The 14,657-nt window shown below is 35.0% G+C and overlaps 1 protein-coding gene across 5 annotated transcripts in view; it reads right to left on the bottom strand.

Moving 5' to 3' along the window:
- Nucleotides 1-14,657, bottom strand: part of VPS13A (vacuolar protein sorting 13 homolog A) — a 237,092-nt gene that overhangs the window by 70,944 nt on the left and 151,491 nt on the right. For all 5 annotated transcript variants that reach the window (XR_003790666.1, XM_029201746.1, XM_029201744.1 and 2 more), the window contains 6 exons: nucleotides 9,921-10,013; nucleotides 9,106-9,462; nucleotides 7,853-7,954; nucleotides 6,384-6,542; nucleotides 5,952-6,207; nucleotides 4,446-4,606 (listed from right to left, as the gene is read on the bottom strand). Coding sequence is in view for 4 of the 5 variants with exons in the window: in XM_029201746.1 (XP_029057579.1) it covers nucleotides 4,446-4,606; nucleotides 5,952-6,207; nucleotides 6,384-6,542; nucleotides 7,853-7,954; nucleotides 9,106-9,462; nucleotides 9,921-10,013 (1,128 nt within the window). In the remaining variant the exon portion in view is untranslated. The remainder of the gene's footprint in view (nucleotides 1-4,445; nucleotides 4,607-5,951; nucleotides 6,208-6,383; nucleotides 6,543-7,852; nucleotides 7,955-9,105; nucleotides 9,463-9,920; nucleotides 10,014-14,657) is intronic.

Below are 14,657 nucleotides of genomic sequence, written 5' to 3'. Positions count from 1 at the left end.
ACCCAGTGAGTAGCACACAGCAGTGCTGTAAAAGATTAACATTATTTTGATTAACACACATTATCAGATAAACCTCCGTTTATATTTATCTTTGGGATAGACAAAACCAAACTGGTTAGTAACACCATTTTCTTGTATTATTTCTATATCTTACTAAAATCTTTATATTTTAAAAATCATACCAAAATATAAAACATACTGAGTGCAAACTAAGAACTGATAAATATATAAACTTAACTACACTATATTTTATTTCTAGATAAACTGTTTGCTCTACCGATTTAAAAGAAGAGATATATTTTCATTTCTATGAAAGTACCTATAAGAAATTTAACATTAATGTTTTACTATTTAATAAAATTCAAAAGTAATCTACGATAATGACGCAGCCCAATTGTCATCTTTTATTTTACTTTATTTTTAGCGGTACGTAGGCCTCTCACTATTGTGGCCTCTCCCGTTGCGGAGCCAAAAGGCTCCGGACGCGCAGGCTCAGCGGCCATGGCTCATGGGCAGCCGCTCCGCGGCATGTGGGATCTTCCCAGACCAGGGCACGAACCCGTGTCCCCTGCATCGGTAGGCGGACTCTCAACCACTGTGCCACCAGGGAAGCCCTGTCATCTTTTAATACAGTTCATCGTAAATCAAAAATGAAAGAGAAGGAACCTCTGTTTTCAGCCCTGATGGAAAAATATAGACCAGATATAACTTCCCAATATAAACAACCAAAACACCAGGGAAAAAAAATACACATGAAGTAATGGACAAAAAGGTGGCACAGGAAGGAAGGAAAGGAAGGAAAGGAAAGGAGGGAGGGAGGGAGGGAGGGAGGGAAAGAAAGAAGGAAAGAAAGGGGGAGGGGAAGGGAAGAGAAGGGAAGGGAGGGAGGGCTAGAGAGAGAGAAAGAGGGAGAGAAAGAAAGAAAGGGGGGGAGAGAGGGAGGGGGAGAGAGAAGGGGAGGGGAGAGAGAGAGAGAGAGAGAGAGAGGAAGGAAGGAAGGGAGGGAGAGAGGGAGGGAGGAAGGAAGAAAGAAAACTCCACCAAGATAAGCCCTAAGATTGTCACCTCATCTTACTACCTGGAGAGTTTCTGGATTACTGTGTGGAGAAGGAGAAGTCAAACAGAGCCCAGTCTGAGTTGAAGAGATAGATATAAGAATGTGGGAAAGCCAATGAGGCTTACTCTAACAGCACATTACATGAGAGAGAAGATAGCTGCATGGCGAGGTGAGAGTTACAGAGAGGTAACTCCTGAGACTTTAAGAGTGCCCCCTGTTCCAAAGACTTCAGTACAGTACTGTCTGGCACATGCACATCAGTACACTGTCTAAGGCTCAGTAAAGATCCATCTGAAAGCCGCAGGCAGAACAATCTCTGGTGCTGACACACAGTTCCTTTTCTAACCAACCGAAGTGGCAAAATCTTGTTTAGTACAAAGGGTATTGGTTACAGTGCTTTACTAGTGGGGCAAAATTAACCCTAGGCTACGGGCTGCTTGAGTCTCACCTAAGAAGTTTTAAAACAAGCAATGAAAGGATCACTTTCCAACTAACATAACTGTGTTGGAGAATTAAGTTCAAGAATACATAAAGGGGTACAAATACATCTAAAGCACCTGACGAGGTAAAATTCACAATTTTAAGCAACTGGTAAAAAAATTACTGGACACACAAAAAGAATTTTAAAATGACCCGTTAAAAAAATGAATAAAATGAAACAAATCAGAAATGAAACACATGACAGAATTAGTAGACAAGGATATTAAAACATTTATATAACTATACTTGATATGTTCAAAAGTTAGAGGAAAGCTGAGGATATATAAAAAGACATGGAAAATGTAAATAAAAATGCAAGTTGAACTTCTAGACATAAAAATACATTGGATGAGATTAAGAACAGATTAGACATTGAAAAGTGAACTTAAAGACATAATAATAGAAACTATCGAAACAGAAACATGGGGGTCGGGGGAAGCTGAAAGAAAAAGTGAACAGAGCATTAGACAGCATAAGTTTAAACACTCTAATATATACCTACTTGAAGAAAAGAAGAGAGGGGGAAGACAGAAAAAAATATTTGAAGAAACAATGGCAACATTGTTTTCTAAAGTTGATGAAAACTATAAATCCACAGATTCAAGAAGCTTAAAAGACTCAAGTATAAGAAACATGTAGGATTCATCTCAACCAAATTTCTTAAAACCAGTAATAAAGGGAAGAAACTTAAAAGTATATAAAAATATATCACACATTTCGTAGAACAAAGGTTAAGAATAACAGCAGACTCTGGTCAGAAACAATGTAATAGAGTCGATAGTGAAATGACATCCTAAAAGTATGGAAAAAATAACTCAATCTAAATTTCTACACCCTGTGAAAATAAAAGTGAAGTAAAAGCAAAAATAGTTCACTGACAAATTTCATTAAAGACACAAAATTACTAGAAGAGCTCACTCAAGAAGTGACAGATAATATGAACAGCCCTTAAAGTGAAACTGTGGTTTAAAAACTTAAGAAAAACATTACAAGAAAACTCTATACCAACACCCCTCATGAACATAAATGCAAAAATTATAAACGTGATTTTAGCAAATCAATCCAACAATATATTAAAAGGTTAATACTTCAAAACCAAATGAGGTTTATCCTGGGAATGCAAGGTTCATTTAACATTTAAAAGTCAATCATTATTTAATATAATAATTAAAAACCAATGTAATTCATCATATTAACAATTTTTTTAAAAGATCCTCTCGATAAACAGAGAAAACCATTTGACAAAATGCAACATTCATTTCTGATTTAAAAACTCTCAGTAAACTACAAACAGAGGGATCATGAACAACAATAACAAAAAAAACAACTCAAAATATACTCAATGGTCAAAGATTGAATACTTTTCCCCTAAGATTGAGAACAAGATAAAAACATCCACTTTCATAATTTCTATTCAAATTGTACTGGAGATTCTACCCAGTGCAATAAACAAGAGAAAAGAAAATAGGGCTTCCCTGGTGGCGCAGTGGTTGAGAGTCCACCTGCCGATGCAGGGGACATGGGTTCGTGCCCCGGTCTGGGAAGATCCCACATGCCGCGGAGCAGCTGGGCCTGTGAGCCATGGCTGCTGAGCCTGCGCGTCTGGAGCCTGTGCTCCGCGACGGGAGAGGCCACAGCAGTGAGAGGCCCGCGTACCACAAAAAAAAAAAAAGACAATAAACATCAGATTGGAAAGGAAGAAGTAAAAATATTTTTATCTGCAGACATCATAACTATATCTATAAAAAAGCTACTAGAATAAATGTATCTAGTAAGGTTGTATAATACAAGTTAATACAAAAACCAAATGTATTTCTACTAGCAAGAAAAAATCAAAAATTAATATTAAAAATGCCAATTTAATCAAAATTTCTAAATAAAAATTGAAAACTTGAAGTCTAAAATTTAAATGGAAATGGAAAGGACTTAGGCTAGCCAAAACAACTTTAAAAAAGAACAAAGTGGTACAACTTGTACTACCTGATTTCAAGACTGAAGATTAAGTAGTAATCAAGACAGTGTGGTACTGACATAAATAGATCAATGAAACAGATTAGAGACCTCAGACATAAACACACACAGATATGGAGATATGGTCAATTTATTTTTGACAAAAGTGTCAAGGCAATTTAATGGAAAAAGGATAATCCTGGTCAGAACAAATGAATAGACAAGCGGAAAAAAATGAACCTCAACCCTCACTTTATATCATATACAAAAATTCATTAAAAATGGTATGTGGTATATACATAGAACAGATTACTACTCAACAACATGTAACTGCATGCAACAACATTACTACACAAAAGTTGGCACATACAAAATTATCCTGAGTGAAAGAAGCCAGACTCCATTCTGTACTTCATTCATTTACATAAAATTCTATATTGTGTAACTAATGCACCACAAGAACATATAAGTAGATGCATGGGAATGGGGAGACAGGGGATGAGGAAACTTTTTGGGGTGATAAGTATGTTTATTACTTTGATTGTGATGAAGGTTCATATGTGTATTTTTTGTCAAAATTCATCAACTTTAAATATATGCAGTTTATTGTACATCAATTTTACCTCAATAAAGGTGTACAAATTTCTCTCACTGTATTCTCTCTCTAATTGAAACGAAATAATAAATACATACTACAGAGAACTAAAACAAAATATTGAATTTTTTTTGTTTTTGTTTTTTTACAAAATAATATTCCAAAAACATTTACAAAATATTCCTACAACTGCTCGTATTACAGTAGTATAATTACTGATAATGATTATTCTTTTTGCTATTAGCTATATTTCTATTACAGTTTGTATTCTTTTGGTAGTAATTTGCTTTAGTTTTTTTTTTTTTTTAATTAGCATACAAATATACACAATATGACCTTACAAAAAAATGAATCATTCCGTACCTGCACTGGGGAGCGAATTGTTACCTTCTTACTTCCTTCCACTGCATCAATTTGACAAACAATAGATCTTTCAACTCCAGACTCTCTGTGTCTTACAGTGTACAGTCGTTGTCCCACTTTTGTTAAAGGGATTTTATCAGCAGTAGAGTGGTTAGCAGGCGCTAAATTAAATATACATGTTTGAAAGTTTTTATTATAATTCATCATATATTAATTTTAAGTAGACATTTTAAACCAGAAACATCAGATGATTTCTTAAACGTATGAATAATTATCACTGAAAGCTACACAAAGGGATATTTTAAGAATCCACAATACATACCTACATCATTCATTTAGAACCTTCAAAGCATTTTACCAAAAAAAGTTTTTAATTAAAAAAGAAATCTCATTCAGTAGTTTAACTTAAGACAACAACATAACCTTTTAAAAATAACTGACTGATGAGAGAAATTACTAGAAAATACAAGAACACTGTTCTCTGGTTTGCTGTCATAATAACCAGAGCCTAATACATTCAGGCAGTCATTGGCAACTACCAAGAAGCTGCAATTTTTCAGTTTTTAAGTTTTTCCACCAACCTGTGACACTTTGTGATATCTAAGGTTTGATTAAAAATTTACAGTTTTATCTAATATATATATATACATATATTGTATTGGGGTGAATTATCTATTTATATAACCTTCTTCCCTACTATCCCATAAAAATGTCAGTTTAAAAACAAACAGAGGTAAAATTGATGAGAATAATTCATGGACAATGCTGGGACAACTCCTGAAACCTAGCCACTGTTATGAATCACTTCCTGACTAGGAAAAAGTATTAGCTATCAGTTTTAGTACCCCTCCTCCATGTCTAAATAACCTTTCTAATATCCTCCCTTCCATAACTACTTAAATGTCAGACTGTCAGAAAGTGGTGTCAGTGAGGCTTTGGGACTATTTAATATTTAACTTCACAATGACTATATACTATGATAATTTAAAAATGTATTTACTTTCACCTCTCATGAAAATGAAAAACTTCTGGGAAACATAAAGGACAAAGGAAAAAAACCTCTACCTCAATAGGCAGAACACAAAAACCATTTACAAACCCCAAAACCATTACCCTGTGCCATTTCATGAATTCAAACCTTATTCTGAATTCGTTCAGTTGCAAAACTGGTGCAATTCTACTGAGTTATACTAAAAGTGATTAAAACAACCATCTATAGCTAAGTCTGTAAATGCTGACTGAGGATGAGATTTAATAATTTTCCTCTCCAAAACATAAAGTAGTAAATTACCATACTCTAAATAAAGCAGTGGCCAAAGAAAGTCAGAATTTGAAATACAAAGATAAAGTGACAACAGCAAGCAAAGCCCTGCAAAGGAAATAATGAAATTTGCAAAATATTAGAAAGGAGATAAAAAACCTGTGAGATACCACAAATGAGTAAAATGGGATATAAAATGTAACTTAAAAGAAATTAAAGCCCCAGGAAGGTAATTTATCACTTACTAAGAAGAATGAAGAAGAATTTGCTGCTTAGGCTGGTCATTGCACTGAAATGATCATTGTCTTTAGTTCGGATATAATCCATACTTAAACTCTCCTCATTTTTCAATACATATGATTTTGCCATAGGTACGCTGAGCACACTAAAAGAGTCACTTGGTGAAACAGAGATACTAAGTCCAAGAGAATTTAAAATCATAAATGGTGCTAGATCCCTTATGAAGGCAGCTGAAGATCCAGTGGCAGCTTCTGTAAATACCTAATAAGAAAGGGTTATCATAAATAAAAGAAAATGTAGAAAACTAAACGACAAGCAGAACACTAATGGACATATGACAAATAACTAAGTTAACAAAAAACTTCTTGTTCAATAAAAGAAAAGGGTTAACTCAGACTAGTACACCAACGTTTAAAGTTTCAAGTTACTTTTCTTACCTTGACTAAATTATTTAACATTACAAGGCCACATTTGGATAATGTAATGTTTAGTTGGTCTTTTGAATGGAAAGTGATGACAGTTTTATATTCTGGTACCTTGTAATTTTCTTCTTCTGTACTTGACTCAACAATGGCCTTTTTGGCTTTCTTTTTCATCTAAAATAAAATATAAATTGTAGAAATATGAGAAAAATTTGTTCCTAGGAGCACAACATAACTCACTTTGCAAAGGAAAAGCAAACATTAGACAAATTCCAATGACAGCATTAGAGAGAGCAATACATTTTATCAGTTCCACTGCCTTACTTGGAATTACTTGGACATCAGCCAACTAAGGTCGCATTGGATAGAAGCAGTATTGGAAGAAAAATTCTCCTCCTCCTCAGTTATACTAAAATGGCAGGCACAATTTAGAAGGGAAAATAACCCCTAAAATTACTAAATGCATGGAGCATCTGAATGAAAATTAGAAGCCCATACATCATAGCATGTGGAAATTCAGGGCAAGAAAAGTCATTTAATCTACTGGTGCTATAAATGCTATAAATAAAGAACAGAAACCTAGGGACTTAAAAAGTCCAACAATAGTTGCAGAACAGTGCCACTAGGTCCTAGGGCTCATGTGAATCAATACCACCTACCTCTTTTTAGAACTCACAGGTCTACTGCCTATGTGTATCCTGACCTAACAACCGCCAAATAAGTTCCTTTATCCAAATCTTTTATCTGAAATACGTGGAAAATCAAATGTCCTGGTTTAATACAAAAAGCTGGATATGCCAAGCTAGTCACCTTTACTGTTCCTTTAACTGGCTTTAAACCACTAAACATTTGCCTGCAGGTTGACTGAATCATTATTAGGGAGGAGATATGCTAGGAATGCTGCAGTCTCTTGCTTCAGAAGCACAATTTCATCCATCTAAAGGTCCTGATTCGTATGATTACATAAATTCACACTATATTTCAAACAAATAATATTATATTTTCTTCTATATATACACCCTTCAGAGATCAAAGAAAACTCGGGATAGACAACAACCTTCAAGAAAATGCTGGCGATATTTTAACGACGGTTATGTGTGGGGACTCTGAAGGCAGTATTTAATTCCACCTCTTCCAATTTAAAGGTATTATTGCTTTATGGAAGTCCTTTAACTTCCACAGTTTCAGTCCCATCACATGTTAAAATGAAGTTTAAAACTGTATATTCTTCAGAGGTTTGTTGTAACGGTTAAAGCAAAAGTAGATTATTTAGAACAATGTCTAGTGCATAATAAATGTTACATAATTATTTGTATTAGAAGCCCATGACGCAATGGCCTTGGGTTTGAAAATTACATTCAGGGGTCAATCAAGGAAGCACGTGGAAAGGCTCATAATGAGATACCTGAACTCTGTTGCGATTAAAGTATGTGTAATGTGGACATCCTCAATATTTGAAAAAAATTTTCAGACTTCAAAAATACCTTGATTCCAAGATTCCATGGTCTAAAATCCTCAGTCTGATCAATTTCTAAGGGTTCAAGCAAAGGTTCCCACACACCAAACATTTCATTGTAATAATGTACCTAGAGAGAGAATTTTTAATTTTTTAAATAAGGCACTCTGATATTTTCTAAAATGATCTTCCATGCTGTTTCCCACCAGCATTCCTTTTGGCTGTGCTATTTCTTCCATGTGAAAACCGTCTACATGCCATTCATTAGTTTCCTCATGCTTTCCTCACTTGGCTAACTTCGTGGTCTAGTCTTCACAATTTAATCCAGAAAAAAAATCTCTTTTAGGTATCTTTCCTTGACTTTCAGTCTGGGCTTAACCTCGAAAGCTGTGTTCATCTATCAAACACTACTGACATTTTTTAAACATATCTGTCTACCTCCACTGACTTTTCGAAAGCCCTTGAGGCAAGTAACATATGATTCAATGAGTATGCACTTATTTGAATTCTCTGAACTTCTTGGACATCCTAGATCAAATCCTCTGCAAAATACAGATAATTCTAGCTAAAATCTGGAAAGTTGAAATCTAGTCTGTCAGTTCCACCTCTATTAGCATATAACTCTGTATCAACACAAATGTTATAGGAGCTTATAAATTTTCATATTTACTGACTTAGGTAGAGTATCAGATTAGTTTCTACTTGACATCAACTCAATTAATAATTTAAAGCAAAATATCTCTGGGATGATTCTATGTAGATAAATTCTGAAGCAAAATATATGTTGGTTCAAAGCAAATATCTTCCATATGACTAAAGGACTCTCACAAAAATCTGAAAGACCTTGGTGGAGTCTCACTACATTATAAAGATTCTGCATTATATAAAAGTATAAGGCATATTTTTCTCATTCTTTATATTACTATTTTAGAAGAGATTAAGAAATAGTCTATTATCATTTTAAAGGAAAAAGGATACTCAATTTAATTCTTAAAATTAAGAATTTTTCATCTACTCAAAACTGTCTATTAATATCATCAACTTTAAGATGAATGAAACCAGTTGAAATATAAACTTAATATGGACATGTACTCTAAAAGTAACATACACATAAAAACAACTATATCAAGGGCATAAATTTGTACGCTTTCTTCCAAAAGTTTTGTGAACCAACATCATACTTAGGATAAATTTAATTTAAATGTTTAAGTAAGAGTCCCCAAATAGTCCATGTATAGCATTATTTGTTATAAAATCTGGAAAAATACTACATATGCTTACTTCTAGCTCAAGCTGACAGTGGAGATTTATTAGGGAACTCCAGTTTTTGCCTTCCCCTGAGAAACGTGACTTTGCCAAAAGCATAGGTACTGTTCGATGACCAATTCCAGCCCCAAAAACTAGAAAAATAGAATCAATGTTCATTCTTATTATCTCTCCTTTGGGTACCAATTCAGTTGGGGAAGCTATTTTTTCAACTTCATTTGGTTCTTCAAGAAACCACATTTTTAAATTCTTTGTATCCTTCTTTTCCCATAAATGTGCTGTAGAAGAAGCAGTTTCTTGTGGGATGGTTTCCTTAGCTGTATAAAGTGCTGAAGTTATGGTAATCACAGTGTTTATGATAACTGGTGAAACCTAAGGGGAAAAATTTAATTAAAAAATCTACATAAACCACTTTCAAAAAATACACACTTCAAAAAAACATTAAATATATTTGTAAAGGATCAAGAGGAATTAATATTGAACTAACCTTACTACCAAGAAATAGTAGATACAATTTGCTGCCCACAAAAAAGTTTTTTGATTATCATAACTAATTTCAATAGTTAAAATATTTATATGTCGATATTAAATGGATCAACTATACATACTATAAGGATGTTAACTACAGAAGCAGTCAACTGCCAATAACAAAATATATGAAAACACTCATTATAAAATATGTATTAAATATCATTTTAAAATTACGTGTCATAAAAGATTTTCAAAAATAGCTTTTTTTTGCTTATTTAACAAAAGAGTTGCTATAATAATTGCTTATTTCTAAGTTTTATTAATTTTTTCAAAAGGGCACCGACTACATTGTAACTTACCTTCAGTGTCAGGGATTTTACTGATAATTCAATCACTTGTGGATCTGTACGTATCTGAGTAGCTTGATAGAACAAGTCACAAGGCTGCAAAACCTGTGAGAGAAAAACCAATACTATTAAATTAACATGTTCTTAAAATATTTTTATTTAAAGACTTGCCCAGTAATAGATAAGTATGTTAAATAAACAAGTTAGTAAAAATAACTATTTAAAAACAAGTGAATCAATAAAACATTTCTTAATTATCCTCTTATTCATTATTTATAAAAAATAGAAAGTACTAACAGTAGCAACACTATTGATACAATAAGTAAAAGAATTTCTTAAATATGCTTAAATACATGAAAATTCTCAAAACTTGTATTCTGTATTTTATTTTACAGAAGTCCCTTGGAATCCCTGGGGAATTGGTTCCAGAACATACACACCTGTCCCCTGCCCCCTACCCCTCACCCACGGCAGATACTAAAATCCAAGGATGTTCAAGTCCTATATATAAAATGGCATAGTGTTCAAAGACAAATACTATATGATTTCACTTACATGTGTAATATAAAAAATAAAAAACAAACAATATAAATGAACAAACCAAACAAAAGAAACATGTAGATACAGAGAACAGAGGGGAAGGGGTGGGGGACAAAACGGGTAGAGGTCAACTGTATGGTGACCGATGAAAACTAAATATTTGGTGGTGAGCATACTGCTGTGTATGCAGAAGTAGAAAAATAATATTGCATACATGAAACTTATATAATGTTATAAGCCAACATTATCTCAAGAAAAAAAAGGCATAGTACAGTCAGCCCTCTGTATCCACAGGTTCTGTATTTGTGGATTCAACTGTGGATTAAATTACTAAAATAAAATTTTATCATGGCATTCTTTTCCATTATAAAATGAAGTAAAATGAATTAATCTATATAGGACAAGCTACAAAAAATGAGAAGAAAAAATTATAAATACATTAGACTTACTAAATAATTCTTAATATAATTATAAATTAACTGAGTTTTCCCTAACTATGGTAAGCATAAATCTGTCCTGTAGCCCCTAGTGACTCACGTTCCTCCCAAATGCAAAATATATTCACCACCTCCTAAGGTTCCCTTATTTAATATTTATTTATTTATTTACTTATTTGGCTGTGCTGGATCTTAGTTGCGGCACATGGGATCTTCGCTGTGGCATGCAGGATCTTTTTTTTTAGTTGTGGCATGCGGGATCTTTTGTTGCGGCATGCGGGATCTAGTCCCCTGACCAGGGATCCAATCCGGGCCCCCTGCATTGGGAGTGTGGAGCCTTAACCACTGGACCACCAGGGAAGTCCCCCTCCTAAGGTTCCTAATAGTCGCCTCCCATCACAGCCCAAAGTCCAAAATCTCATCATCTAAATCTGTATCTCACCACATAATCAGTTCATCTACATCTCTCATTAAATAAAAATTCTAAAATCTCATCTCTCTCATCAGCTCAAAGTCTAAAATCTAAATCAAGTCCAGATGTTGATGAAGTTCCTGGGTGTAATCTATTAAGTACAACTGCTGGGGCACAATTTCTCTTAAAACTGAAACTAAGATGAGTTGCTTGCTCCCACCACTCTCAACATAGAATGGTGGGACAGATATAGGATAAGAACTACAGATATTCCAATTCAAATACAAGGCAGAGGATGTTCCTTAAAAAACTACAAATAGAACTACCATATGACCCAGCAATCCCACTACTGGGCATATACCCTGAGAAAACCATAATTCAAAAAGACTCATGTACCAAAATGTTCATTGCAGCTCTATTTACAACAGCCAGGAGATGGAAGCAACCTAAGTGTCCATCATCGGATGAATGGGTAATGAAGGTGTGGCACATATATACAATGGAATATTACTCAGCCATAAAAAGAAACGAAATTGAGCTATTTGTAATGAGGTGGATAGACCTAGAGTCTGTCATACAGAGTGAAGTAAGTCAGAAAGAGAAAGACAAATACTGTATGCTAACACATATATATGGAATTTAAGAAAAAAAAAAATGTCATGAAGAACCTTGGGGTAAGACAGGAATAAAGACACAGACCTACTAGAGAATGGGCTTGAGGACACGGCGAGGGGGAAGGGTAAGCTGTGACAAAGCGAGAGAGAGGCATGGACATATACACACTACCAAACATAAGGTAGATAGCTAGTGGGAAGCAGCCGCATAGCACAGGGAGATCAGCTCAGCGCTTTGTGACCACCTAGAGGGTGGGATAGGGAGGGTGGGAGGGAGGGAGACGCAAGAGGGAAGAGATATGGGAACATATACATGTATAACTGATTCACTTTGTTATAAAGCAGAAACTAACACACCATTGTAAAGCAATTATACTCCAATAAAGATGCAAAAAAACAAAACAAAAACAAATACAAGGCAGAAGGAAGCCACTAGTCCAAAGAAGCTCTGAAATCCAGCCAGATAAATAAGTTTCTTGATTAGATTTCAAAGTCTAGGAACAATTCTCTGTGGCTCTCAACTCCACCCTGAGTCATCCTTCCTTTTTTTTTTTTTTTTTTTATAAAAGGTTGCACAGGGCTTCCTTGGTGGCACAGTGGTTGAGGGTCCGCCTGCCAATGCAGGGGATGTGGGTTCGTGCCCCGGTCCGGGAGGATCCCACATGCTGTGGAGCGGCTGGGCCCGTGAGCTATGGCCGCTAAGCCTGCGCGTCCGGAGGCTGTGCTCCGCAACGGGAGAGGCCACAACAGTGAGAGGCCCGCGTATCGAAAAAAAAAAAAAAAAAGTTCGTGAATCTTTAATAAACATGTGCATGTGTCTTTTTGAAATATGGTTTTCTCTGGGTATATGCCCAGTAGTGGGATTGCTGGGTCATATGGTAATTCTGTTTTTAGTTTTTTAAGGAACCTCCATACTGTTCTCCATAGTGGCTGTATCAATTTGCATTCCCACCAACAGTGCAAGAGGGTTCCCTTTTCTCCACACCCTCTCCAGCATTTGTTTGTAGACTTTTTGATGATGTCCATTCTAACCAGTGTGCGGTGGTGCCTTACTGTAGTTTTGATTTGCATTTCTCGAATAATTAGTGATACTGAGCATCTTTTCATGTGCATGCACCCCAAGGTTCACCGCAGCACTATTTACGATAGCCAGGTCATGGAAGCAACCTAAATGCCCATCGAAAGACGAACGGATAAAGAAGATATGGTACACACATACAATGGAATTTCACTCAGCCATAAAAAGGAATGAAATTGGGTCATTTGTAGAGACGTGGATGGACCAAGAGACTGTCATACAGAGTGAAGTAAGTCAGAAAGAGAAAAACAAATATCGTATATTAATGCACATATGTGGAACCTAGAAAAATGGTACAGATGAACCGGTTTGCAGGGCAGAAATAGAGACACAGATGTAGAGAACAAACGTATGGACACCAAGGTGGGGAAGCGGTGGGGGGTGGTGGTGGTGGTGTGATAAATTGGGAGATTGGGATTGACATGTATACACTAATATGTATAAAATAGATAACTAATAAGAACCTGCTGTATAGAAAAAAAGTAAAATTCAAAAAAAAAAGAAACTATTTTCTAATATAAATGACTATGATATCAATTAAAGTTCAACTAATTGCAACTTATCAAAATGTATGTGGCTAAAACAGCTAGCTGGCCATAAATATCTTTCTCAAAATTCCCAATAATCATAGATGTTTCCCTTATATGGTTGTTCAGCTAAGGATCTCCTTTTTTAGACTTCTATTTCCATCTGTGAAGGAAGAAACTTGTGACCAAGCAATAATCCACCTACAAGTTGAAAAGTCATGTTAAAAAAAAAGTCTGCGTGATATAAAAGAATGAAATTGGAACATTCTCTAACACCATATACAAAAATAAACTCAAAATGGACTAAAGACCTAAATGTTAAGATGATACTATAAAACTCCTAGAAGAAAACACAGGCAGAGACCTTTGGCATAAACTGCAACAATATTTTTTAGGATCCCTCTCATGAAGCAAAGGAAATAAAAGCAAAAATAAACAAATGGGACCTAATTAAACTTAAAAGCTTTTGCATAGCAAAGGAAACCATTGACAAAATGAAAAGAAAACCTACCAAATGGGAGAAAATATTTGCAAGTGATATGACCAATAAAGGGTTAATATCCAAAATACAGAAACAGCTCATACAACTCAACATCAAAAAACCAAACAATCAGATTAAAAAATGGGCAGAAGAACTGAAGAGACATTTTTCCAAAGAGGACATGCAGATGGCCAACAGGCACACGAAAAATTGCTCAACATAGCTAATCATCAGAGAAATGCAAATCAAAACCACAGTGAGGCATTACCTCACACCTGTCAGAATGGCTATCATCAAAAAGAACACAAAATACAAATGTTGGCGAGCATGTGGAGAAAAGGGAACCCTTATACACTGTTGGTGGGAATGTAAATTAGTGCAACCACTATGGAAGACAGTATTGAAGTTTCTTAAAAAACTGAAAACAGAACTACCATATGACCTAGCAATTCCACTCCTGGGTAATAGCCAAAAAACCCAAAAACCCAAATTCAAAAAGATACATGGACCTCAATGTTCAAAGCAGCATTATTTACAATTGCCAAGATATGGAAGTAACCTTAGAGGCCATCAACAGATGAATGGATCAAGAAGATGTGGGGTGTGTATACACACACACACACACACACACACACACACACACACACACACACACACACA

This window comes from Monodon monoceros, unplaced genomic scaffold (assembly GCF_005190385.1).
Source record: "Monodon monoceros isolate NGI ecotype Baffin Bay Population unplaced genomic scaffold, NGI_Narwhal_1 Super_Scaffold_5, whole genome shotgun sequence".
Lineage (NCBI taxonomy): Eukaryota > Metazoa > Chordata > Mammalia > Artiodactyla > Monodontidae > Monodon > Monodon monoceros.
This window is presented reverse-complemented; position numbering and strand designations above follow the sequence as displayed.